This window comes from Mytilus galloprovincialis, chromosome 11, assembly GCF_965363235.1.
Source record: "Mytilus galloprovincialis chromosome 11, xbMytGall1.hap1.1, whole genome shotgun sequence".
Taxonomy (NCBI): domain Eukaryota; kingdom Metazoa; phylum Mollusca; class Bivalvia; order Mytilida; family Mytilidae; genus Mytilus; species Mytilus galloprovincialis.
Genome location: NC_134848.1, coordinates 82,823,919 through 82,851,385, shown reverse-complemented (window position 1 = coordinate 82,851,385; position 27,467 = coordinate 82,823,919). Strand labels below are relative to the sequence as shown.

Genomic DNA, 27,467 nt, shown 5'->3' with positions numbered 1-27,467 from the left:
AGGTAAATTAAACCGATATGTCATCGTGAAATATAGGCTCATTTCGAGGCTCATTCAAAACAGATAAAGTGATAAGATTTAATACAAACGTTACCTTGCGCCAGATTTAAAATTATAAAACCGTTTAAAATCAATAGAATACACACACAACATATATTTGCATTTATAACTGCATCCGGGTTTTTCTTTCCAGACGATGACCTCTATATTTAGTACGTTCCTTAGAAACGGATATGCGCAATGGCTATCAATAGAAACATTGGCGGTGTTTTCAAAAATGGTAAAAACCCCGACAACTTTAAAATCAGACATGGATTACAAAATGACATTATTGTAGAGTATTATTTGTGACTAAGGTAAGAATTCAGTTTATTGATGAAATATACTTCAATATGACATATAAAATCTTCTTTATTTTTTATTGAAACAAAACATTTGATTGATTGTTGTTTGCTTAGAGTCCAGTGGCAAATCTGACTAAAATAAAAAAAATATATATATTTTAGAAAAAATAATTATAGAAATTAAAATAATAAAACCATTTACATAACTGCACAAACCTAAATGAAACGACATTTTAAATGCTTAAGAAAATGCATAATAAATTATGGAGAGGTTATAGGGCAAAATCTTATTTCGTTTATGATATCGCGTGTTTCCAATGTACACACTCAGAAAAACACAAATCCGGTCAATAGCTAATAATGTTTTGAAAAAGATAAAATTTATTTTCTTGTATGTAATCTTAAATACTCATCCATGTCAGACATCATTGATTCAGACATAAAAGAAGAAGGGTTAAATTCAGATTTATAGAATTTACATGCGTTAAAATTACTAAACGTGAAGATAAATAAACTAATCATTAAAAAGGCGGATAATATTTGTTCATATAATATATTTTTACCCTTCAAAAGTATATTTCAAAACTGTATTTGATTTATTCTGATCGAATAATTTCGTTACGCATCATTTTGTCCCCATAATGATATCTTCAACCTACAGTAAAATGTTACATCATGTTCGTATTTAATATACATTGCCTTGCAATCCGGGTGAAGGTGTTCCCTTTTGTTTAAATAGGTTTTTTTTAACAGAGCATTAATCAATTCAGCCTTATTTGATAAGATTAATTCAGCAAGTTTAACTGTTTTAGCAAACCCTTCCAGAAAAAATTGAGTTCAGCTCGATTTGTTGGACTCGTTTTGCGGAAGCTTTAATTTTCTATGTAGTGTTTTGCAGTTAGACTTGTTTATCTTCTTGCTGTTGATACTTCATACCATAATGGTGTTTGATTTTCTTTCCCCGTCACCGCTTTTACAGATGAATTGTATGAATATCTTATTATTTTCGTATCTTTTGATTTGCATCACAATTTTTATGTTTAAATAATACAATTTTTTATCTCAAGACGATGTTCTAAATTGAAGTGCAATTAAATGTTTGCGTGGCTAACATATGTAAACTCTTAACTTTCAAAAAAATCACGCTACGAAATTTTTATAATCAGAACAATTAGAACATTCAATTCCCTTCCTTTTTATTTCACGAAAAACAGTTATTTTGAAAATTCTTCCCTTCCATTGAAGAAAACATTTATAAAAAAAAAATATAACACCAAATATATATTGACCAATTGCATTACTCTCCCACTTTTATATTCGAATTTTTATTCATAATTTTGATAACGTTATCAACCCTCAAGTGTACATGTCTAATCTTAAGTCAACATTCTAAAAGGTTTTAGATTTCCGTTGAATAGCAATGTTTATACATTAGCTCAAATTTTAAATATGACCTTATTCAATTGAATTGATATGAACGTACTTATCTACAAAAAAAGTTAACTTTGAAATATGCACAAATTTAGGAGTTTCTTCACTAAAATGAACAAAATATCGTATAAGAAAGCTCATTGCTGAGAGGTTTTCAGTTGTGGTAGTATTTTCGTGTCAGGCATTAATATACTAGATACTTTTCTGGTTAAAGCTTTTAACTTTTTTCTCTAATTTAAAAATTTTAAACAGATTTTAAAAACATATGCTTCTAATATTACCTCTTTTCAGTACCATGTGAAGAGGTAACATTTTATAATGCTACCCTACTATTATTACAATGTACGTAATATTACACGAGACTTTAATTCCCGGTAGTGGTATCTCGACATATCATCACAATACAAATAGATGGATGTATTTACACCATTAGTAAAATACTGTTATTTAAATCATGACACGCGACCACTTACATGTCCAACCTCGTACAGGTTCATATTTCCCCTCACACATTTAAAAAAAATAATTATGACACTGAATTCGAATAACCTCATCCAAATGTTATTTTTTAAAAAGTGCCACTTTCCTTCTAAGAGTTTTTTTTTAATACTTTTTGGCAACAAATTATTTATATGACAAAACTTCAAATGCATTATAATGTATATAAACTCGTCATAGTAATCATAACAACAACAAAAAAAGACTCATCAATGACGCTCGAATAAAAAAGTTATGAAAGATCTTTCTTAGAGTTAATTTTATGACTTTTCTCAGTCATTTTAGATTTGGTTTTCGTTATGTAATCCGTTGTCGCACAATAATCTTTTTTAATATTCTCATTCAATTCATGGAGGTAGCTTGGAAAGGTTCACATATACATCACAATTAAACAACACTTTAAAAGAATGATACGAAAACATTGATTTTTCCAGTTTTCATTCCATTTTTAATTATTTTTTCGGCATACATTATTTAGCTTACGAAAATCGAAATTTCCAATGATTCCATCAACACTTATGAATTGAGTTTTCTATCATCGCACATTTCCTTCTTATAACGCAATTCAATTAATAATTATATTACATGATTGTAGATATCATACAATTTAATCGTGCCACTATAGGAATATATATATCCACAAATTAAAGTAATCACTTGAATATTCTTCAACTTCGAAACTCAAACACGCTGAATAGTATACTGACTGCAGGTAAAAGAACACAGCCAATTTATACTAGAGGAAATAATTCCTTGTGTAGGGTTTTTATATTCCAAATCAATCTTCCTGTGTCATTTTACAACTTTCTTCCCGTTTAGTAGTTTTTCCGTCTTTTTATTATAAACTTCCTTTGTTTTTAGAAAAATATTTTTTGAACAAGAACGAAAATGTGCTTTTAGAATTTCAGCAAACCAAATTTACATCTTTGAATATATTTTTGAAAATAAAAAATCCACATACTCAATATATAACCTTATTTTTCTAGAGTTATACCAAAAACGTGTTTAAATTAATGGAAGGAAACAGACAAGATGCGTCCTATTTAACAAATCAAAACAGCACTGATCCAAAACAACAAAAAGGTACCTGCTTTTTATATGAAGACACCCATGGCAGACGACATTTCCATGACAACTCGCACGCGACAGGTGCGACTGATATCGAGAATAATCAATATCAAGGACCGGAAGTACCTGGCAGGATCATCTTACATCATCCAGTGAGTGGAGAAATTTATTGTGATATATCCGGTCTTTAATATCTCGGATAATGACTCTTTATTCTTATAATCAACAACAAATAGATAAACATCAGGTTTATAAACGATTTACGTAAACCAAATATTCAGTTCAACTTTTTTACCAAATATTTTATTTTTTTCTTTATTTTATTTCTTTCTATTTCTTACATAAAGGAAGCTAACACATATTATTTGTTTATACGAAGAGCAATTATGAAAATATTGGAGGAGTTAGTTTAAGCGAAAATGCATTATGTTATAAAATTTGTATTGTATGGTTAACACTGCTTGTACTTGAAAAATTATTGAATAATCCAAAAGAACTATCAAATAGCCTAAGGCCCCCTTTCTATAAAAATTATATAGAGAATCACGGAAAATTAGCCAAAGCCATCCCCCTCGTAGACAGTCAGTGTGTCCCCACTTATGAAAATTCTGGATCCTCCACAGATGCTAAAGCTCCATCAAGTTAGCTTCTTACAAAATCTCTGTCATAAAAAGGCACAAAAAAAGTAGAATTATTGATATCAATATGAAACTCATTGTGTGATTGAGTTTAATTATAAAGTTTGTCTACCAAGGCAATATGATAGTCATTGCATTATTGATTTTAACTATAAAGTTAATCTACTAAGCTGAGGTGTTTGTCTACAATGTTTGATAAAGAGCAAAGTTATAATGTCTGTGATTAAAAAAAAAGTATTTATCTTATCAAAGAACTTTTAAAAAATCGAAAGTATATAATTACTCAAAGGAATGAAACATATAACTGGTAAATTGTGGGGGGGAAACGATTTAAAAATGTGGTGCGTCAATAATAAACCCCGTGTAAACAAATAAGGAAAGATTGGCATTTATTATATGTTGTCTTCCTATTTTAGGACACGAGTTTATTGAAAGCTCTTCATCACGTATCTCAAATCATACATAAGTAAGGATTACCAAATACATTTAAACTTAAAAAAACAAAACATATATAAAATCAATAGGTACAAAACAATTAAGTTTAACCGCGGATATAAACAACGATTGGTACAGCATATAAAACTTCCACTAATGCATCAACCCATAATATCTTACCACGAGGAACCTTCGTGTAATTAATATACTACTGACGTAAGAAATGTGTTAAGTGTAAGTTTGCATACTGAATCAACGTACGCAGCAAATAAAACACTTTAAAAATTGCATGCGACCAAACTTTTTTGGTAGATTTATTTCATCTGGAACGTTCACAGCCGAATATTTGAAACCCAAGGATGTATAAAAACCACAGTATAGAAAAATGTACTTAATTTAAACTGTAATCATGTGACTTCCTAATCAGACGCATTAAGATGCATTACAGTGTTCTTTAGCAGCACCTGTATGCAAATAGCAGACAAAATGTCCTATTCCAAACATTTATTAAAATCATTTAAATATTACGTAATTGTTAAATAGCAAACATAAATTATTTGACGCAAAAGTTTTTTTTTCAGTATAACAGATATGGCATTTGATATAGAAATAAGGATATGGTATGATTGCCAATGAGACAACTATCCTCTAAAATTCAATTAAAGTGGGTGTAAAAAGTAAAATTACAAAAATAATGCACTCCGAGGAAGATTTATAATTAAAATAGCATAATCAAATGGCAAAATCAAAAGCTCAAGCACACCAAACAAAAAGATAACAATAGTCATATTCCTGACTTGGTACAGATATTTTCTATTGAACCTGGTTTTATGGCTAGCTAGTAAGCAATTGTTAGAAACCTCATTATGGATTTGACAATGATAAAATGGTTAGAGGCAAAAGTATAGTTTTCCGATTTTTCAAGCTTATAAATCTATTTAGAAGATACAAACAAGATAAAATAAAAGAACCTGAAGCATTCATTTGAACTAAAATAGGAGCGAAACTGGTTGTGTCGAAAAGAATATCAATATACTCTGATAAAACGGATATTATACAGAATACGAAGCAAAATCCTTGAGATTTAAAAATCATACAGTAAATATTTAAATTCTACGGTAAAAAAAAATGTTTTAAAAAAAACATAAATTTCTTTTTTCCTTTACAAATGCCCTGAGTGAATTTAATTCAATACGAATAATTTATTATTGAATGCACAATATCAAAGGTTCTCAGTTACCGTTTTCCCTTTAACTCTCGACATGTTTACTTTCTAACGTTATAAATGTGATGTTATCGCATGTTATACCCGTATAAACTCTTTTCATTATGACAAATGTAATGTTTTGCTTGATGAAATATTACATTGTTAGGAAGTAGCGGTGTGTTTAATATTGCAGTCACGTGATTTTTCCAAATTTAAATAAACAACGTGATGATTGTGCATTTTCAAACAATACATTTTAATGAGCTAAATACCGGAGATCACTTCCGGTTGTTTTTTTTTTTTTTTTTTTTTTTTTTTTTTTGGAGTTCGTGTTGATAAGTCTTCAATTGTTATCTATTGTATTCCTTTCTGTCGCGTTTCATTTATTTTACTTTTTGACAAAGCTTTGTCGGTATATTTTTGCTGTTTGTTTTCGACTTACTCTGAGTTTTGAATTACCTTTTGGTACCTTTCGTCTCTTTTTTTATTATTATTATCAATCAATATAACTAAGGGTTCCTTCCCCTTCGTTTTTTTTTTGTTTGCTAATTATTTGTAAGACATTTATATAATCAACACAATTATAGCATACTCAACGGTAACTGACCCTAAAAGATAAATAGAAATATTCAATGAGGATTGTTATAATACCTGTTAATATCATTCATCACGTACACTCAGATACGAATCTTGAAGGAACAAATTAAAAGAAAAAGCAGAAACGACCCGACCTTCGAATAATCGTTTATTTCCTGTTAGATTTTGTAAGTTCTTTTGGTCATAAATCCCTCAACTGTTTTTTTTTTTCTTATGCATCCTCACCTTTCTAATGTTCATCAAAACTTTGAGCGAACTTGATGTGGATAAATTCAAAAACGCGTTTCGGACGTTATTAAATGTTGTTGTAATAGTTGAGAAGAAAGTACTATATCAATGATAACTATACCATCAGTATATCTAAAATTGAAAAGATAATGTTTGAAATTGTGCTTCTGATATTTGAAGAGGGTTAGTATAAGTATGCCTCATGAGTAAAATAAAACCAAATCGGTTGTCGTGTCAATTTCAATTGTTTGGGAATTTATTTCCTCCCAACATAACAAAATCTAAACTAAACTAGACTAAACTGGTATCAAATGTTCGGCATTTATTTATATTTCACTGTAATTTTTGATTTATAAACACGAAATTATCTGCTATACCATTAGTTTACTTACAAATGTTTAGTGATACATTATTCATAAGATACATCTTTGACAAATTTAAGTAAACACTTATACACGTCCTTATAATAAAAAAAAATCGTTCAACTATGTCCTTGTTTTTCGAAGAGTTTACATTGGCAACATGCGCTTATTTGGAGTCCTTATCGAGCATTTGTATGTTCATTAAGTTTTTTGTGATTATACTTTTTAATATTGTTCTTGTGTGTTTAAATGCAATTCGGATAGATTTCCAATTTTGTAAGTGTTTTAAAGAGATATATTATATTATTGATTATAGTTAATAAATTCTTGTAGATGGCAGATAGACCGCATGTTGAACACAATATGCCATCTAGACAATTTACAGGTAGAAGAAGGTCACGTGATAGTGATGCAACTACAATGTCATCGACAACTGAACAACAAACAACGACAGCGTTCATTTCTCGAACTATGTCACCATTAACAATCAACACTGACCTAGACAACTACCCGCCATCCCATTCCTTAAACGATGAGACCAAATCATCTTCACCATTTTATTATTCACATATACAAGGGCCGCTTAAGTCCCCTGGAATATTTGTACCTTATACAGACGAACGGAAGAGAGAAATAATTGAAAAAGCCATCACGGAAGCATTAGCTAACGGTTTGTTTATTTTGATCAATTATTTTATTGCTACTTTGTATAATTTGTAATATGCATGATTTTTATGTCTGACTATTTGGAATTTAAATAAACAGGATGTTTACCTTTACAACGTTCTACAAATAGTTTACCAGAACATGTACATCGGCTTTCATCATTACTTTTCTACATTACATGTATACTACAAGGAAAAACGTAAAAGCAGAGATTTGGCTAACCAAAAAAACATGTTTAACCCTGCAGTTTGTCTTAAAATGTCCTGTACCAAGTCAAAAATCTAATAGCTTATCTGCTAGTTGGTGTGTTTACCTCGGGTTTAGTTTGTAACCCGGATTTATTTTCTTTCAAAAGATTTACTGTTGCCGTTATTTATTCATGATATTGTTAATTCCTTAAGCTTTTTGTAAACCACTAGAACAGAAAATTTTCAAAAATCATTATTTCTTGAGCGTTAAATTCAAAGTTAAATAAAACCCTAAACATCGTTTATTGCAGACGAACTTTCAAGACAAGCCGAAATTTCAAATACGTTCCCCCTGCAGGATCCTCCAAAGTCAAAGTTCAAACGTCAAATGTCAGCTGATTCCAATGACTCCAATGATAACCGTTCACAAGTGTTTCCATCAAAGCGTCATCAGGACTCATATTCAACTTCCGGTATCGACAATACCGATCGTTATCATGGTATATATTCTACTCCAGTCCCAGAGTATTCCAGTTTACCTAAAACCAGCATGCCTGCATCGTCCTTGGATGAAACTTATCGTCCGAGCGAAACAGTTAACCCTTCTGTCAGAGAGAACTTAGTGCAATTCATTCATGAAGAATTGAATACGCCAGATATGCGTGCATCACAACAATATACAAGGGATTGTTCTACTGATAATTGCAGGAATTCAACCACTCTACGGAGACAATCAATATCGGACACTATTAACAATCCTCATAAAATAACAGAAAGCCCCAGAAAGGAAAAAGTTTTAGCAGCAGTACCTGAAAAACCATATACCAAAAATTTACAATGGGTAGTTTCAGATCCAAATCCAAATTCTGTGAATGATTTTGTACCAGCAACTCCTACCGCTTTATATTCCGAACGTCCTACCGCTTTATATTCCGAACGCTCGTCAGGTCCCTTTAATAACACATTAAGATCATCCACGTCCGGTAATAGTCCTGGTAAATCGTTAGGCAATTCAAGATGTGACGAGGTTGACCGAACACTTTGCACAAATGATTTTTCAAAAGAATTCAACCATGACTCATTTCATCGGGACGCCTTACCTTTGCGCACTTCTTCTACTATCGTTTCTGGCAGTACAGTAACAGAAAAGGGATTTGTTTTTCCTCCTTCTCCAACAATCACATGTCCCTTACCTTTTAGTCCAAGAATAGTTCAAGAACAATTTACACCTAAATTCAAAAGTACTCCAAAGGATAGCAGGGAAACATTTCCAAATCCTGTAATAAGACGAACAGTGGAGTCACAAGTGTATGGCTCTCCATCAAGAAGTTCAAGAAACAAGTTGCCTTTACATAGTCCTGTCAAAGAACAGTGGAACAAATTAAACAATAAAAGTCCGAGTAAACATATCGATCCATTGAATCAGTTACTTAATCAAAGGAACAATCAACATAGTCAAAGATATTGTAACCAAAATCTGCACACTGAATATGATTCTGAAAGGATAACAAATTCATTTAATTCAACGCTTAGTAGGTCAACCTCACTCTCAAATCATACGGATTCCTTTGGAAGGGAAAAAGCAAATGAATATATACAGAATAATATTCAAAACAAAATCCAAATTCAGCCGAACAATGGACACTGCACAAATAGCCACATACTAAAAGGGGATGTTGAGAAGGAATTACTTTTAGACCAAGCCGTAAAACGCTTATTGTTCAGATCGTATAGCGCAATTGAGTTGTCTCCCTCTAAAGCTGATATAGAAAGAATGAGAAATAAAGTAAGAAATATGTATCGATCTATGTCAAGTCCTGCAGAAATGAAAGAAATGTTGAAAAATCTATTAGTGGAGGAGAGAATCAAAGAAGAATTTTTTATGGACAATGATGTGTTTGACACGTCTTCTTCACCATCAAAATTACAACGACATCCGGGTCTTAGTCAGTGTCAACATGGTGATCGTAATGTATATAGACAAGATGATATAGCGGATGCTCGAAGAAGACTTTTTGCTGATGCACAGCTTCCAAAAGGTATTATATTTAAAACAATACTTCCCATACTTTTAGTCTTCCGGTACTATTTTTTCACTTCAAGTTTCATTACTGTTAAATTGCACAAACTTTTTTTTATACTGACATGATTTAAATCATAAACTTTTATCGAAAAAGTCCAGTTTAAAACTTTTGTATACGTATTTAAACAGAATTTGCAATCCTTTATTGAAAAACTACACGTTTTGACTACTCTGAGTCGCAACTAACTTTGTGTTGTTACGTTGAATAGGTTTTATCAATATATAGTAGAAATCGCCATTGATCAACTAATGAATTTCGCAAAAGTTGCATCTACACCTTATTGGTGTAAATCAATGAAGTTATTTGAATTATTTATTAATATTTTATACGGGTTGTTGCAACAATTAAACTAATTGGATTTTTGCACATGTAAGTACAACTGACATATTTACGTCTTTGTATAGATAACAGAGAACAACAATATGCCACCATAGCTAATGCTGATCTTCCCCACCTTCTTGAAATGTTTAAACCTACTGTGGTCTCAGAAGATGATCACGAATCAGCAGACCATGCTCAATATCTAATGAGCAAGTCAACGCAAAGTTCAACGAGATGTTATCAAAGAGATATTTCTCAAACAGCAAGATTTTCTAATCCTGAAAAAGCACATAGCTCCTTCCGGTTTCCAGCGGCTTCATCCACAGTTGACAACAGGTTCAGTGAAAGAGATTATGATCGTGAATGTAATATGCCCGGATGTTCACACTCACAACCGCGATATGAAAGAGATCCAAACAGAAAGAGAAAGCATGGTATTTTATTTTAACATTTATAACGGAGCAACTATTTAACTTCCAGGTTTCTAAAAAAAGAATTCTGATCCCCAATTTGATGAAGAAAAAACTTCTGCTCAAATATACTAGTATGACGAAAAAAAATATAGTCTAAAGGCAAACTCCATCCATACCTTATAGTGTTAATTCTAGAAAACAAAAACAATAATCTGATTGATCGCGTCGAAAAATTAAATAACTTTGATCACTTAGTTACTTAGACAAAATATATATATATACCCCCTTTTTTTACTCCTTTGAAGTTAAATGGTTGCTCCCTAAACCCTGTTTTTAACAACAAACATCGACATTAAGAGTACACAATATATTATACATTTTCTACAATAAATCCACTTTAATGAAACAGATTCAGAGATCTTTATCGACAAAAATCCACTTGCACAATTCATCATTGGTATACACAAAAGCTTCACAGAACATAGTTTTTGTTTTAAGAAGACATTCATAATTCATAATTATACCATTATTGATTTATTATCTTGAATACCTAGATAAATAGAAACAAAATTCGACTCGTTTTTGTGTTAAAATACATATAAACAACACTAGACATGTTAAAATGGATTATACATATTCTGTTTTGAAAAAATCAGTATGAAAAGTAATTAAGATACCATAGTGATCCAACCATAAAAACGGTTTCAAATCGTAGAAACACAGACAACGAAATGGACAAATGAAAAAGGCGAACGGTTCACAAACAACTACACAGAAACAATAATTATCAAGCGTAACAAAACCTTCCAAAAAATTAGAACAGCAAGACATTGTTTCTTCACTAGTATTTAGTATTCCTGTTTGTAAATGAAACCATCATATATGTATATATCATTTTACTGAAAATTAGTACCTTTGAGTTCCGTGTTTTTCATAAATACATTTTTTTCTGATATCAACCTGTCATTAAACTCGTCTATTGCTTAATAAAGGCAGTAGCAGTATACCGCTGTTCCAAATTCATAAATCGATTGAGAAAAAAAAATCCGGGTTACAAATTAAAACTGAGGTGAACACATCAAATATAAGATGAGAAATACGACACAACAGACACACCATTAAAATGTAACACAAACGGAAACGTACTATAATGTAGCAATGGTATTTTTTCTTGACTTAGTACAGGGTATTTTAAGAACAAAATGGTGGAATGAACCTGGTTTTGTGACATGCCAAGCCTCCTACTTTTATTTCAATGTTAAATATAATATTAAAATGACAACATTACATGACAGGACTGCTTAAGACGTATATTCAACTTTAAATGTTTTGTTTTATATTTGTGTCACTTTGGTAAACGTATACGGTGAAGACATGATAAAACCAAAAAGAACCAAACTGAAAGTGTATAGGTTTGATCGTGTTTGGTCAGATGTATAATAAAAAACGGATGCGAAATATGATAAAGATGAATGTGTTTCACTAGCTATGAATCGGAAAATGAATATGCTCATGTTTAATTTCTTTCTAGTTAGAATCATCACCATGAGTAATGTATTTTCCAAATGCATTTATAAAGTTGCTTTTAACTTAACATACTTGATTTCAGCTGTATACTGTTAATTGTCTACCCATTTTACCTACATTCGATAGACCATTTTATTACCCTATTTTGCATTTTTCATATCAGATAAACTTCTATAAAATGCAATGATTTATATCATATAACAAATTGAACTCTTGCCATGTTTATAACCCTTTATAAGTAATATCTTTTTTTTTTATTTGGAACACTGGAACAATTTTACGGTGATATGACAACTGTGTCACGTATTGTACAATTTCAACTGGATATAACGTGGATTAACTGTATAATTCACGAATACTAATTTATTATTTTACTGTAACAAGATCAACATTTCTTTTAAACTTAACTGCACCATGTGAACATTTCGATAACAAGCGTAAAAAATAATGAAAATCAAAAACTAATACCAAACGGTGAAGATTAAATAAAACCGAAAATAACCAAAGTGTATAGTTGCGATCGTGTTAAGCCAGAATGAGATATATAATAATATTATATAATAATTGCTGATATTCCCCTTGCTGTCTTTTCTCTCTTTCCTATCGTTTTTATACTTATGAACAAGCTAAAAATTTTAATCAAATGATTACTCAAGAGATAACTGTATTGTATTTGAAGCTTTGTTACCTGTCTCCGCTCCGCGTCGCCTGGTAAACTACATTTGCGACAGTAAAACTACCGATGGACGTCCGGAAAGCTTCAAATACAATACAGTTATCTCTATTCTAATGAAAAACAAGTTTATGATTAAATTTCAATCATTATTTCAGTGTAAAATGTTCATTAAAGAAAATCCCGCGAAAAGATGTTATGTTCTTTGGTTCCTACACTAGGTGACGTCATAGGTATGCTTTCAGCGTCAAACATAAACACCGGCCGTTTTCTGGCTTCTGTGCCGCTTCCGAATGTAATAAAATTTGTTCAAAGAAGATTTTTAGACGCAACAAGTGAGGTTTTTGTTTATTGTTGTAGAAATAACATGTCAATACATTCCGAAATTCAAAATTGCGGCTTCCTTAGTTACAGACAAGGAGATAGAGAATTTTACGCTTGTTGTTATCCAATCAGAACAATTGTTACAAAATAATTGCATTAGAATTTGTAATAATGTGCACCAGATATCATTACAAAGTAGAAAGGTGTTTAGGAGTAACTTATGCATTAAATAGATTTTGAAACAATTTGAGAGAGACGAAAAATACAAAAGGAAGATTCAAACTCACAAGTCGCGGACACTGACAATGTCCTCAATATATAGCATAATACGGAACCAAAGAAGACCAAAAGACAAACAACAGTTTACAAGATGCAAGATAAAATATGGACTGAGCAATACGAACAACCTCCGAAAACCGGGGGTTTATCTTGGGTCATTACAAGGGTATGCAGATCCTGTACTAATTATTGAAAAGTCAATACAACGATACCAATAACATTTCATTATAAGAAACCACGCCTACAAAATAGTTTTTAAACTGTGTTACTCTTAGTTATCGAAACGTTCAAAATTATATGTAATTGCCTCATTATAGACGTCCGCTCATAAAGACAATTCAAATGGTCACAGCTTTAATGGTTTGCGGTTCTTATACTCCTTAGCATAGAGTCTTATAATTTATTAAATATAGCTATTTCTATCAAGACAAAAAAAGTGGTATTGAGCTTTAATTAAAAAATAAGTAGTGTACTGCTAAGTTTAGATGACATTATCGTGTGCGTGTATCGAGTATTGTTAGTTAAAAGTGAAATTAAGAGAATTATGAAACAGTTATAGTCTAAGGTTAAATTTGATAATGGAAATGGGAAATATGTGTTTGGTTTTATGTGAAGAAGATAACAATATTGATTGTTGTACCTCTTTTTTTATATTTTTACTTATGATGTCTGACTGTGTTTTTTTCTGACTGAATTTGATGCAACTGTCGTACAAGTTAGAAGATAAACTAGCTCTTTTTCCTAGGAATTCAGTATGTTTGTGATTCTTACTTTTTCTAAGAGACAACAACCCGACCAAATAGCAGATAACATCCGAAGTTGTGGGTGATATATTGGGTTCCGTGAAATGCGAAGCACTGTCATGTTAATGTGCCATCAATAGGTGTGTTTACTTTGAGGTATTGTTATTTTCATTTCACGTTTGGTTTGTGTGAATGTGAAGCACTGTTTTGTTCATGCGACATTAAAATTTATGTGAACTGTGAATCATTGTTTTTTTTCAGGTGATGTTGAAGTTTGTGTGAAATGTGAAGAAGATGAAGATGAAGTATCGGATAAATCTCGTTGTCTTCAATCAGCTCTTAAAAAGGTTCAGCATCCTGACGGTAAAACATGTCGTTGTGCAAACATTGAAAGCGCTATTTTGGAAATGGCACGTGATGCATATAAAAAGATAAGAAGGTGGGACTCTAGTGAATATTCATTTGATAGATTTAACACCGAGGCGACAGAAACTAGAGAACAAATTTTCGATTCCGTCAAAGTTTTATGTGAGATCAAATCAATGTGTAAATATGGCCGTATCATCGAAGACATATTTTCTGGAAGTATCATATTTTTGTTTAATTGTCCGACATTATTAGCACTAGATGACTTATGGGAAATATATCTATCTGGAAAATTAAAAGAAATGTTTAATTCGGCCTTCATAACGGATGAGTTGAAACATAAATATGGTGCTAGTACAGCTAGACTTGAAGTGGTTATATCTCAAGAAGTATATCATCGCGCAAGATCGGAACTACTAATAAGTAAGTATACCATCGGGCAAGATCGGAACTACTCATAAGTAAGTTTATCATCGGGCAAGATCGGAACTACTCATAAGTAAGTTTATCATCGAGCAAAATCGGAACTTCTCATAAGTAAGTATATCATCGGGCAAGATCGGAACTACTCATAAGTAAGTATATCATCGGGCAAGATCGTAACTACTCATAAGTAAGTATATAATCAAGTAAGATGGGAACTATTGATAAGTAGGTTGGTCCTACTGATATGCTATCTAATCAACCATATAGAACTGAAGCATGTAAAACATGTGACAAGGAAGTTTCAATTTTATAATTTAATTGCAATCTTTGTCATCATTTACTGAAAAATAAATTTGACCTCTTGTTCAATATCAAGGTATTATCAACAGTTTGGTATTGTTTTGTATTTCATAATATATTTGATTTTAAACATGTCTTCAGTTGGTTTTCTTGACTAGTCTATAAAGATCATCATATGTATCCTTAGTTTGAAATTAAATAGACAAACATTGAAATGAATACATTACAGAATAAAAATATGGTGCGACCGGATGCATCTTCAGGGTATGCATATCCTATATTAACGCATCTCCTATCAAAGAAGTCCCAAAACTAAGTACTAAATCTGTCAATAATTACATTAACGTATGTTTCATTATCGCTATTTTGTGCATTTTTCCTTTGATTTTTTTTTGTGATAATTTTTCATATTATACTACCCGCTTGAGATAGAAAATTATCGCTAGAAACTAAGCAGGTACGTCGCGTTGCTAACGAAATTGACATGAAATTGACAACGTCGTCATAGGTAAAATAGCGATAAAAAGATTATCATTGGTCATCTCAATTCACCGTCCCCACTCATTCGAGAAATTCAATCTCGTTTAAATGAACAACGATAATCTATAATTATAATACGTTATTCTGATTCATACACAATAACATTTAGCATTTGTGATGACAAGAGGTCCCACAATAAAGTGCACAGGTAAATTAAATAAAAACTAGCTAAATAATGTAATTATAATAGATATAGGAAGATGTGGTGTGAGTGCCAATGAGACAACTCTCCATCCAAATAACAATTTAACAAAAGTAAACCATTTTAGGTCAATGTACGGCCTTCAACACGGAGCCTTGGCTCACACCGAACAACAAGGCTATAAATGGCCCCAAAATTACTCATGTAAAACGGGAAATCCAACGGTCTAATCTATATAAATTTTAAAAAAAAAACGAGAAACGAGAAACACGTCCATTCGTTTTTGATGCGTTTTGTTATTTGATTTTGCCATGTGATTATGGACTTTCCGAATTGATTTTACTGTTTACATAAACAAACGACAACTACTGTACATCAGATTCCTGACTTAGGACAGGTGCAAACATTTGCAGCGAGATTAAACATTTTAATGGATCCAAACCTTCTCCCTTTTTCTGAAACAGTATCATAACATCACAACATAGAAAAACACACGGTAAAATATCAATTGGCAGGCGAACTCAATCAAAAAACGTACATTAATACACTATAAACGAATAAATTTGATCTGCGATATTGAATGCTTCTTTTTGTAACTTCATAGGGTTGAAAAAGCGTTGACCTTGTGCACATTGTTAGAATGAAGCTCTGTCGCATTTCATACAAAACATACAAAATGTACTTCGGTCAACGCTTTTACACCCCAATGAAGTTAAAAAAGAATCATTCAATGCTGTCAATTATTAAAAATCAATAACTATATTTTCAGGGGAGATTAAATCACCGAAACTGAACACGACTCTTTCTAAAAGTGATACTGAAATAGCAAGTGTGTGCAGCTCTTCTAAGGAAAACTATATACGAGATACATCACCAAGAAAAAAAGTGAAACCTTCCGCCCTAGCTATTATACACATGCGCAGTCAATCAGCACCAAGTGTTAATCAGTCACCTTCCCCGAGTCCATCCTGGATATCGCAGCTTTCTAATTCACCGTTTTCAAAAGAAAGGAAGTTTTCTTTCTCCAATACAGGAGAACTGTCACCACGTAAAGTTTTCCAAGAAATGTAAGTATGAGTTAATTAAAATTTCAAATCATCTAACACTGTCATTCAATCATCGTCTTGTCAACTGGACACTGAGCATGCATTCCTACTTGCCAACTTGTTGTTGTACTCATATGATAATAAGCATTCAAACCAAATCTTCTCAAAGAAAATCAAAAACCTCTTGATAAATTTCTTTACTTTCACTTTTAAATATTTTGATGAAGTCATGTCATTTTCTGGTATTTTTGGTTTTAAGACCAGTAGTTTCATGTGTTCGCAGTCTTTTGTCATTCGAATCTTGCACGGCGGATAATGCATGAATATTAAGGGGAGGTAATCTTTTGACGCATCCGCTCGTTTTGGAGTTGATTACTTTTCCTTATTTTATTGATTTGTATTTTGTTCGGTAAACTTCTGTTGTCATAATCTATAAATATCCTGATAACCGAGATCCATTTTGTGTATTAACAACATAAAAAAGATTTAAAAAAAATCAGTAAACAAGACACAACATAGCAAACTTTGCAACATGAACCCCATCAAAAACTTGGGCTGACCTCAAGTGTTCCAAAAGCCTAACCATATCGTGTTCAACAACAGCACCGTTATGGTGCTACTGTACTTACAAAGCCGTTGAGAATTATAATTCAATGGGTCACATTCGATGAAACCAGGACGAGTTTACGACAATCGAAACATATCCTTCGGCATCTGTAAGACAGATATTCTAAAACAGTTAACCAATTCGTGATGGCGACGACTGAAAATGTTCGAATGGATGTTTTCAAATTTACCACTTGGGACTCTTAGTTTGAAAGCTTCCTAGTTAGCAGCCGTCCTCTGTCAACTTAAAGGAAGTCGTGATAGGAATGCACACTCTAAAATATTGTATTAAATGGGAGATAAACAGTTCGATTAGAGGCTTCATCTAAATGTTGCTACACAAAATTGGGAAATTAACAATTTGGAAGCTAATATCATCTCTCGTGTGTTAATGTTAGGTTCTCATTGTCAATTTCTAAATGTAAGTCAAGATATGAGGCAGCCAAACTAGCTGTTGTTGTGTTTTTTTTTTTTTATTTCAAGTTCAATGTGTTAGGTGCATTCACCTCAGATACCAACTTGAATTATTAAGTGCTCGAATATCATGTACCTAGTGACACGTAATGGATTTAAAGTATATGCTAGCTTCTTTTCTTCTCCTGTATAAAGTTCACATCCATTTCCGTGTAGTCTCTGGTTGATAGTTCACTTGTACAATTGTTAGTCATATTGTTTCGTGAAATTTCATCAAATGATTGAGCAACAGGCACAGCTAATAAATATTTCTCAATATAACATCAAAACCACATAAGATGGATTAAATTGTTCACAGGAAACATATGTAGTACCTTTAATGTTAATCTGCAAGCATATTTTTTCTATGTCCGCCTTATACGCTGATATCAATACATGTCTGAATTTACTGAATATTTTTTTTATTTAAACTGTTCTATTTTTTTAGAAATACAGGTTCGCCAACGCTCAAGAAAGTATTTGATTTTGATGTGAACATTACTTCAAAATTGTCACCTAAAAGGAAGACATTTGGTGATATGATGCCCTGGGAAAACCAAAACGTTCAACAGGAGACGTCTATATCCAAGCGGAAATCAATCCGCGACTGATGTCATCTACTGGCTTATCAAATGATATCAAATTAAAGGATGATATGTTGCTTTCAGGAAACCAGAACGTACAACAAGTGATATATACATCTAACCATAAATCAATCCGCGAATGACATCATGCATTGATGTCATCAATTGATATCAAACTTAAGAATGATATGATGCCCTCAGAAAACCAAAACGTTCAACAAGTGATATTATTCAAGCGTAAGAATATCCGCGACTGACGTCAGTTGATTGATGGTGAAATTTGTTAACAGTCGAAGGGAAACTATTTTTTTTTCAGACTGATAATGTATATATTATTGAATGGAGAACAGAATCTTGTTTAAAGCGAAGCACAGAGTATTTATGCAAAACATTTGATAAAAAAAATTTATTTGAATCCAAACCGATATTCTGATAGTAATTATAGGTGATAAATCGTTTGCATAGTTCAAAGTATAATTTCTTTTTCTAGAGTATAATTTCTATTAGAAAAATGCATATGGTTCATTGTACGTGAAATATAAGCAGATAACATCTTAAAAAACTATGTCAAAATACTTTTTAATGTAAAAACAAACCGTTTTGAATCCGTCCGTTTCTATTTTTTTTTTTTTTTTTTTTTTTTAATTATTTTCGCTACGGATAACATAACATTGTGAAAAGAACAAAAAAAAATCGGTTACAGATCAATAAAAAAGCTTTATATTAGTTTGAAACTACCAGTATTACATTTCATACATAAATTAAAGAATTGGTATTAAGTGTGTTTAATGTTTTATAGTAAATCAACTTCTTTTTTGTCTTTATCATACATGCATATAAATGTATTAATTTGCTAGGAGAGAAGTGATTTATATTCTATATTTTTCTTGTGCGTCGTGTTTGTTTATTGTTGCGTTCCTTGACACTTTTGTTCATTTAAAATGTGTTCATTGAAATCTATCCGTTTCAATTGCTGTGTTCATATATGTATACGTTTTTGATTTTTGTTATGTTTATGTGTGTGTTATTTATCACGTATTTGTGTTCATTAGCACGTGTTAATGTTGATAAGCACCTTTGTAGGTGTGTTCATTAGCACGTCTTAATGTTGATAAGCACCTATAGGTGTGTGCATAAGCACCTGGTTGTGTTCATCAAAATATATATGTTCATTAGAACCTGTATGTGTTTATAAGAACCTGTATGTGTTCATAAACACCTTTAAGTGTTTATTTCTTCCTGTATGTGAGTTTACACAGAAAGAGAGAGAGAGAGATTTTTTTCCACAGAGTTTGCAAAGTTATTTATTTATTTACTTAATTTTCTTTTTATATAATTGTTATGTATGAAATTAATTTAACGTTGTACATAATAAACAATTTAATAATTTAATTATGATATAGCTTGTTGTTTTAATGGAAATGTTGATTAAATGAAATAGTTTTATGACAATTTGTTTTTTACATGTGAAGTTTATTTTATCTTAGTAAGCAGAAGACAGATAAATTGTAAATATTCAATAAAGACTTTTTGATATGACTTTCTCTGTATAGGCATTTTAGAAATTCTGCTAAGGCCAAAAACAATATATGTGCGGTTCCAGTAACCCTACCGTCTCTACTTTTTCGGCTTAAAAATAGCCTACCCTAAAGATTTTATTGTCATTTTTCATTAAGCACTGTTAAAGTCAGAATGTTCCTTCCATAGACTCAATGTAAAAAAAACATAAAATAAAAAAAATCCCTACCTAGTTACCCTAACTTTTTGTCAGATGTAACTGGAACCACACATACTTCCTTATTTGGCCTAAAACAAATCAAAAGTTCACAAGGTAGGCGAAATATATCAGAGGGATATGCCAATCTTCTAGCCAGAAACAAACTAACAATTTCATAACAAAAACAAGTACACAAAAGACGACATAGAAAACTAAAGACTGACCAACACGAACCCATCCAACCAAAAACAAGTACACAAAAGACGACATAGAAAACTAAAGACTGACCAACACGAACCCATCCAACCAAAAACAAGTACACAAAAGACGACATAGAAAACTAAAGACTGACCAACACGAACCCATCCAACCAAAAACAAGTTCTCAAAAGACGACATAGAAAACTAAAGACTGACCAACACGAACCCATCCAACCAAAAACAAGTACACAAAAGACGACATAGAAAACTAAGATCTGACCAACACAAACCCATCCAACCAAAAACAAGTTCACAAAAGACGACATAGAAAACTAAAGACTGACCAACACGAACCCATCCAACCAAAAACAAGTACACAAAAGACGACATAGAAAACTAAGGACTGACCAACACGAACTCATCCAACCAAAAACAAGTACACAAAAGACGACATAGAAAACTAAGGACTGACCAACACGAACCCATCCAACCAAAAACAAGTTCACAAAAGACGACATAGAAAACTAAAGACTGACCAACACGAGCCCATCCAACCAAAAACAAGTACACAAAAGACGACATAGAAAACTAAAGACTGACCTACACGAACCCATCCAACCAAAAACTAGTACACAAAAGACGACATAGAAAACTAAGGACTGACCAACACGAACCCATCCAACCAAAAACAAGTACACAAAAGACGACATAGAAAACTAAAGACTGACCAACACGAACCCATCCAACCAAAAACAAGTTCACAAAAGACGACATAGAAAACTAAAGACTGACCAACACGAACCCATCCAACCAAAAACAACTACACAAAAGACGACGTAGAAAACTAAGGACTGACCAACACGAACCCATCCAACCAAAATCAAGTTCACAAAAGTCGACATAGAAAACTAAAGACTGACCAACACGAACCCAAACAACCAAAAACAAGTACACAAAAGACGACATAGAAAACTAAAGACTGACCAACACAAACTCATCCAACCAAAAACAAGTTCACAAAAGACGACATAGAAAACTAAAGACTGACCAACACAAACCCATCCAACCAAAAACAAGTACACAAAAGACGACATAGAAAACTAAAGACTGACCAACACGAACCCTTCCAACCAAAAACAAGTACACAAAAGACGACATAGAAAACTAAGGACTGACCAACACGAACCCATCCAACCAAAAACAAGTACACAAAAGACGACATAGAAAACTAAAGACTGACCAACACGAACTCATCCAACCAAAAACAAGTTCACAAAAGACGACATAGAAAACTAAAGACTGACCAACACAAACCCATCCAACCAAAAACAAGTACACAAAAGACGACATAGAAAACTAAAGACTGACCAACACGAACCCTTCCAACCAAAAACAAGTACACACAAGACGACATAGAAAACTAAGGACTGACCAACACGAACCCATCCAACCAAAAACAAGTACACAAAAGACGACATAGAAAACTAAGGACTGACCAACACGAACCCATCCAACCAAAAACAAGTACACAAAAGACGACATAGAAAACTAAAGACTGACCAACACGAACCCATCCAAACAAAAAACAAGTTCACAAAAGACGACATAGAAAACTAAATACTGACCAACACGAACCCATCCAACCAAAAACAAGTACACAAAAGACGACATAGAAAACTAAGGACTGACCAACACGAACCCTTCCAACCAAAAACAAGTACACAAAAGACGACATAGAAAACTAAGGACTGACCAACACGAACCCATCCAACCAAAAACAAGTACACAAAAGACGACATAGAAAACTAAAGACTGACCAACACGAACTCATCCAACCAAAAACAAGTTCACAAAAGACGACATAGAAAACTAAAGACTGACCAACACAAACCCATCCAACCAAAAACAAGTACACAAAAGACGACATAGAAAACTAAAGACTGACCAACACGAACCCTTCCAACCAAAAACAAGTACACACAAGACGACATAGAAAACTAAGGACTGACCAACACGAACCCATCCAACCAAAAACAAGTACACAAAAGACGACATAGAAAACTAAGGACTGACCAACACGAACCCATCCAACCAAAAACAAGTACACAAAAGACGACATAGAAAACTAAAGACTGACCAACACGAACCCATCCAAACAAAAAACAAGTTCACAAAAGACGACATAGAAAACTAAATACTGACCAACACGAACCCATCCAACCAAAAACAAGTACACAAAAGACGACATAGAAAACTAAGGACTGACCAACACGAACCCATCCAACCAAAAACAAGTTCACAAAAGACGACATAGAAAACTAAAGACTGACCAACACAAACCCATCCAAACAAAAAACAAGTTCACAAAAGACGACATAGAAAACTAAAGACTGACCAACACGAACCCATCCAACCAAAAACAAGTACACAAAAGACGACATAGAAAACTAAGGACTGACCAACACGAACCCATCCAACCAAAAACAAGTACACAAAAGACGACGTAGAAAACTAAAGACTGACCAACACGAACCCATCCAACCAAAAACAAGTTCACAAAAGACGACATAGAAAACTAAAGACTGACCAACACGAACTCATCCAACCAAAAACAAGTACACAAAAGACGACATAGAAAACTAAAGACTGACCAACACGAACCCATCCAACCAAAAACAAGTACACAAAAGACGACATAGAAAACTAAAGACTGACCAACACGAACCCATCCAACCAAAAACAAGTACACAAAAGACGACATAGAAAACTAAAGACTGACCAACACGAACTCATCCAACCAAAAACAAGTTCACAAAAGACGACATAGAAAACTAAAGACTGACCAACACGAACCCATCCAACCAAAAACAAGTACACAAAAGACGACATAGAAAACTAAAGACTGACCAACACGAACCCATCCAACCAAAAACAAGTACACAAAAGACGACATAGAAAACTAAAGACTGACCAACACGAACCCATCCAACCAAAAACAAGTTCACAAAAGACGACATAGAAAACTAAAGACTGACCAACAAGAACCAATCCAACCAAAAACAAGTACACAAAAGACGACATACAAAACTAAAGACTGACCTACACGAACCCATCCAACCAAAAACTAGTACACAAAAGACGACATAGAAAACTAAGGACTGACCAACACGAACTCATCCAACCAAAAACAAGTACACAAAAGACGACATACAAAACTAAAGACTGACCTACACGAACCCATCCAACCAAAAACTAGTACACAAAAGACGACATAGAAAACTAAGGACTGACCAACACGAACTCATCCAACCAAAAACAAGTACACAAAAGACGACATAGAAAACTAAAGACTGACCAACACGAACCCATCCAACCAAAAACAAGTACACAAAAGACGACATAGAAAACTAAAGACTGACCAACACGAACCCATCCAACCAAAAACAAGTACACAAAAGACGACATAGAAAACTAAAGACTGACCAACACGAACCCATCCAACCAAAAACAAGTACACAAAAGACGACATAGAAAACTAAGGACTGACCAACACGAACCCATCAAACCAAAAACCCGAGCGTGATCTCTGGTGCTCCCCGGAGATAATTGCCATGTACTACTGTGTTCGGAGATAATTGCCATGTACTACTGTGCTCGGAGATAATTGCCATGTACTACTGTGCTCGGAGATAATTGCCATGTACTACTGTGCTCGGAGATAATTGCCATGTACTACTGTGCTCGGAGATAATTGCCATGTGCTACTGCCCATGCAAATGTTTACGTTCAATCAACAGAACGTACAAGCTAGCTGTTGATACCTACAGTATTCAATATTTGATTGATGCCTTCTTGATCGATACTAATAAGTATACAGCCTAGTTTTCATAATATTCTACAGTATTAGCGGTGTTGTATAAGATCCCACCAGGTCTGTGGAATCCTGCCTAGGGACAAATATTTGTAAGAGTAAACACGCACATCATCATCACTGTGCTGAATAATACGAAAAGTATAAATATTTAAAATACTTGTAACTTTGACTTGTCAATTCAATGGAAACATGGTTTTATTCAATTTCCGCAAGTAAAATGACTTGTTATAAATAGGCAAAAGTAAAATCACAATTATTTGGGAAAAAAAGTCCCCAATCAAATGGCAAAATCAAAAGCTCAAACACATCAAATGAATAGATAACTATCATATTCCTGACTTGGTAGAGGCAATTTCTTATGTAGAAAAGAATGCATAACAAGTAAGATTGTCAAAGTTTTCAAATATAAAAAAAATCCAAATCATGATTTCCGATAATACCTTGTTATTATAACGTTTATCCTACTTGGCACACGAACTGTATCCCTACAATCCTTTGTTGATAACATCGTGGCGACAAGTATAATCAACTTTACATTAACAGGGTAAACAGTTTGACTTGTGCATTACATGTTTTACTAAATATTTATAATGTCAGTGTTTTTGTTTCAAATGTTTACACTTACACACGGGGATTATTTAAGTTTACAAATAGTAGATAATAATTTACCCATTAAACATGTAATACGTTGTGTCAATTGAGACTTTGGTGACTTTTCGTGAGTTGTAAGATTTACCTCCCTTTAACAGATATACATATTTTATAGTCCTGTGCGATAGTTTCGCATTTCAAAAATGTTAATATTGATGTTTGATGTTTATTACAAAATAAATCTTTAAGTAAATTGAAAGTTTTGAAATGAATTTGCCCTTATTTTTAATCGAAATATAAAAAAAAAAACACTTCTTTGAAACAAAATCTTGTTTTTTCAAGAAATTTATAACAAAACATGTTTTTAATCCTTACTTCCCCACCCTTTTCCACCAACTATGATTTGTTTGTGACTTTCATGTTATTGTTCAGATTATACAACTAAATTATCATAGGACACAAATAATGTTCTTTAGTTATGTTCTTTCTATACAGTTTTCATTAAAAAAAATAGATAGAAATAAGAATAAATCAACAGCATTAAGCTGTTATAGGTACAGCAAACTAGCTATGTCATACTCTTTCTGCATTTTAAAATAAGGGGGACAACTGATATCTGCAAATACAAAAATTATTGCGAGGTTTGCATTAATGCGAATAATGCAACTGTGTGCGTATCGCAACAATACGAATTGCATTCTCATGTTTATAAATTCATATACACATATTTCTCCGAAATCGCAATGATGAATCTCGCATTATTGTTCGTTCTTCAAAAATCGCAAAACCCATTTCACGCAAATTAAAATTTCCGAATTTACATGAGTTTAAAACTACAATGATCACGAAAAGAACTGTCTCTACGAAAAACTGCAATACTGAAGGTTTTGTCTATGAAATAGTTTGCTCTATATTTATATTTTGGGAAATTGAGTTTTTATGTGACCCAATATTCCGTCTTTCAATAAACAGTAAAACACAACAATTTAAGAGGCCTCTCATGGGGGTCCTAGTAATCACATAATCACCATTTTTTTGGCAATATAATCACATAATCATTAAATATTTGCTTATCTTTAGTAATCAAATAATCATAAACTAGTAATACAGTCCTAGGTAATCAAATAATCATGAAATATTTGGCTTAATAATCAAATAATCATTAAAAAAACGGCCAAGTAATCACATAATCAAAAACCCCATGAGGGCCCTCATTTATTAGTCATATAAATACGTTGAAATCGATTAACAGGTCATCTTTCGATATCAAAGGATCAATTTAAAGGACACCGCCCAAAATGTAAACTGATTGAAATATAGCAACTCAATTTTTCAAAAGAAATGCAATGATTACCGTTGTTGAAAAAAATTATCAAAAGAAAATCTGCAGGGATTACAAAATGGGGCGTTCTCAATTTTGAATTATAATCCCGCATAAACGTCTTAATACCAACAAGCTTTTATGATATGTCTGCCTACCAAAAAGAGACAGTGCAGTAATGATTTGATTTTTAATTGTTTGTTGTCCATGTTTAACTTTGATGAGATAAGCCTTCTGTCTGTCCTAAGTAGTCTTCAATGATTAGAGGTTAATCTATTGGGTATACAATGACAAGAAGATCGACTTTCACTAATATTATATTGTTATAATAATAAATAGATTTCCGATTAAAGTTTATTTAAAATCCATTAAACTGATTTGATAGTCTTTTTAGATGATAAAGAGTGTGTAGCTTAAGACCGAACCTGCCGTACTGCTTGTGTACTCGGTGACATGGCTTATACGCTGATTGGTACATGGCGGCGGTTTCTTTTTATATTTAGCATACTCTTGTAACTTTAACGTGACTGAATTTATTTTGATTTTTTTCTTATCACTAAATACGTTAATCTTTTTTGTCCTAATAAGGTCAATTAAGTTCAACGTTTCGACTTTACTTTCCCCTAGAACTAACTTTTCAAATTGAAACCTGGCCGCGTTGAAGGCCGTACTTTGACCTGTAATGGTTTACTTTTTACTTTAATAAATGTGACTTGGATGGAGAGTTGTCTCATTGGCACGCATACCACATCTTCTTATACCTATAGTCACCACCATGTATATGACTATATGTCTAGTTTCTAATTTGAATTAAATGTCAACAACAAAATCTGTCAATACCTTGAATATGGGAGGAGAGCCTTGAAAAATTGAAAGTCGTCATATTATTTAAAAACTTTGCTGTAAATCAAGATAAAATGTGTCCCTCGGTTTTCTACTACCGTATAGGCACTGTGTTGTTATTGACACAAGATTGTTGTGTTTTAATATAAGATTGTCCAATTAAAATTACTGTATTTTGTTTTGAGCGAAATAATTTTAAAGAAGAGTTACTCTATTACGAGGTCATCTGGTTGCAAATGACGTTGGATTACTACGACAAACTGACACTAACACATCCTTAATTTTAAATCACCTCAAATTTCCCAAACTTTTAACATGTTCCAACCGCTTTTATATATATTTTTTTTTCATCTGGTTCTTTTCTAAATTCTCTAGCAATAGTTATACATCTCCTTTTCATTTTGAAATAACGCATAAACTGCTCCATCTTGA

General features: G+C 32.5%; 1 protein-coding gene across 1 annotated transcript; it reads left to right on the top strand.

Moving 5' to 3' along the window:
* The first annotated feature begins 68 nt into the window (after positions 1 to 68).
* Positions 69 to 20,028, top strand: LOC143052908 (uncharacterized). Its single transcript, XM_076226067.1, has 8 exons — positions 69 to 356; positions 3,260 to 3,493; positions 7,142 to 7,478; positions 7,974 to 9,701; positions 10,151 to 10,501; positions 14,288 to 14,815; positions 16,570 to 16,867; positions 18,354 to 20,028. The coding sequence occupies exons 2-8, from the start codon at positions 3,287 to 3,289 to the stop codon at positions 18,514 to 18,516; spliced, it is 3,612 nt and encodes a 1,203-aa protein (XP_076082182.1). The 5' UTR covers positions 69 to 356; positions 3,260 to 3,286; the 3' UTR covers positions 18,517 to 20,028.
* The last annotated feature ends 7,439 nt before the right edge of the window (positions 20,029 to 27,467 follow it).

Bases quoted from the DNA above. Each gene is read 5' to 3' on its own strand.
- LOC143052908 (XM_076226067.1), top strand. From the start codon at position 3,287: ATGGAAGGAAACAGACAAGATGCGTCCTATTTAACAAATCAAAACAGC. The intron at 7,479-7,973 runs GTTTGTTTATTT...CGTTTATTGCAG, and splicing joins CACGGAAGCATTAGCTAACG to ACGAACTTTCAAGACAAGCC. The intron at 10,502-14,287 runs GTATTTTATTTT...GTTTTTTTTCAG, and splicing joins AAACAGAAAGAGAAAGCATG to GTGATGTTGAAGTTTGTGTG.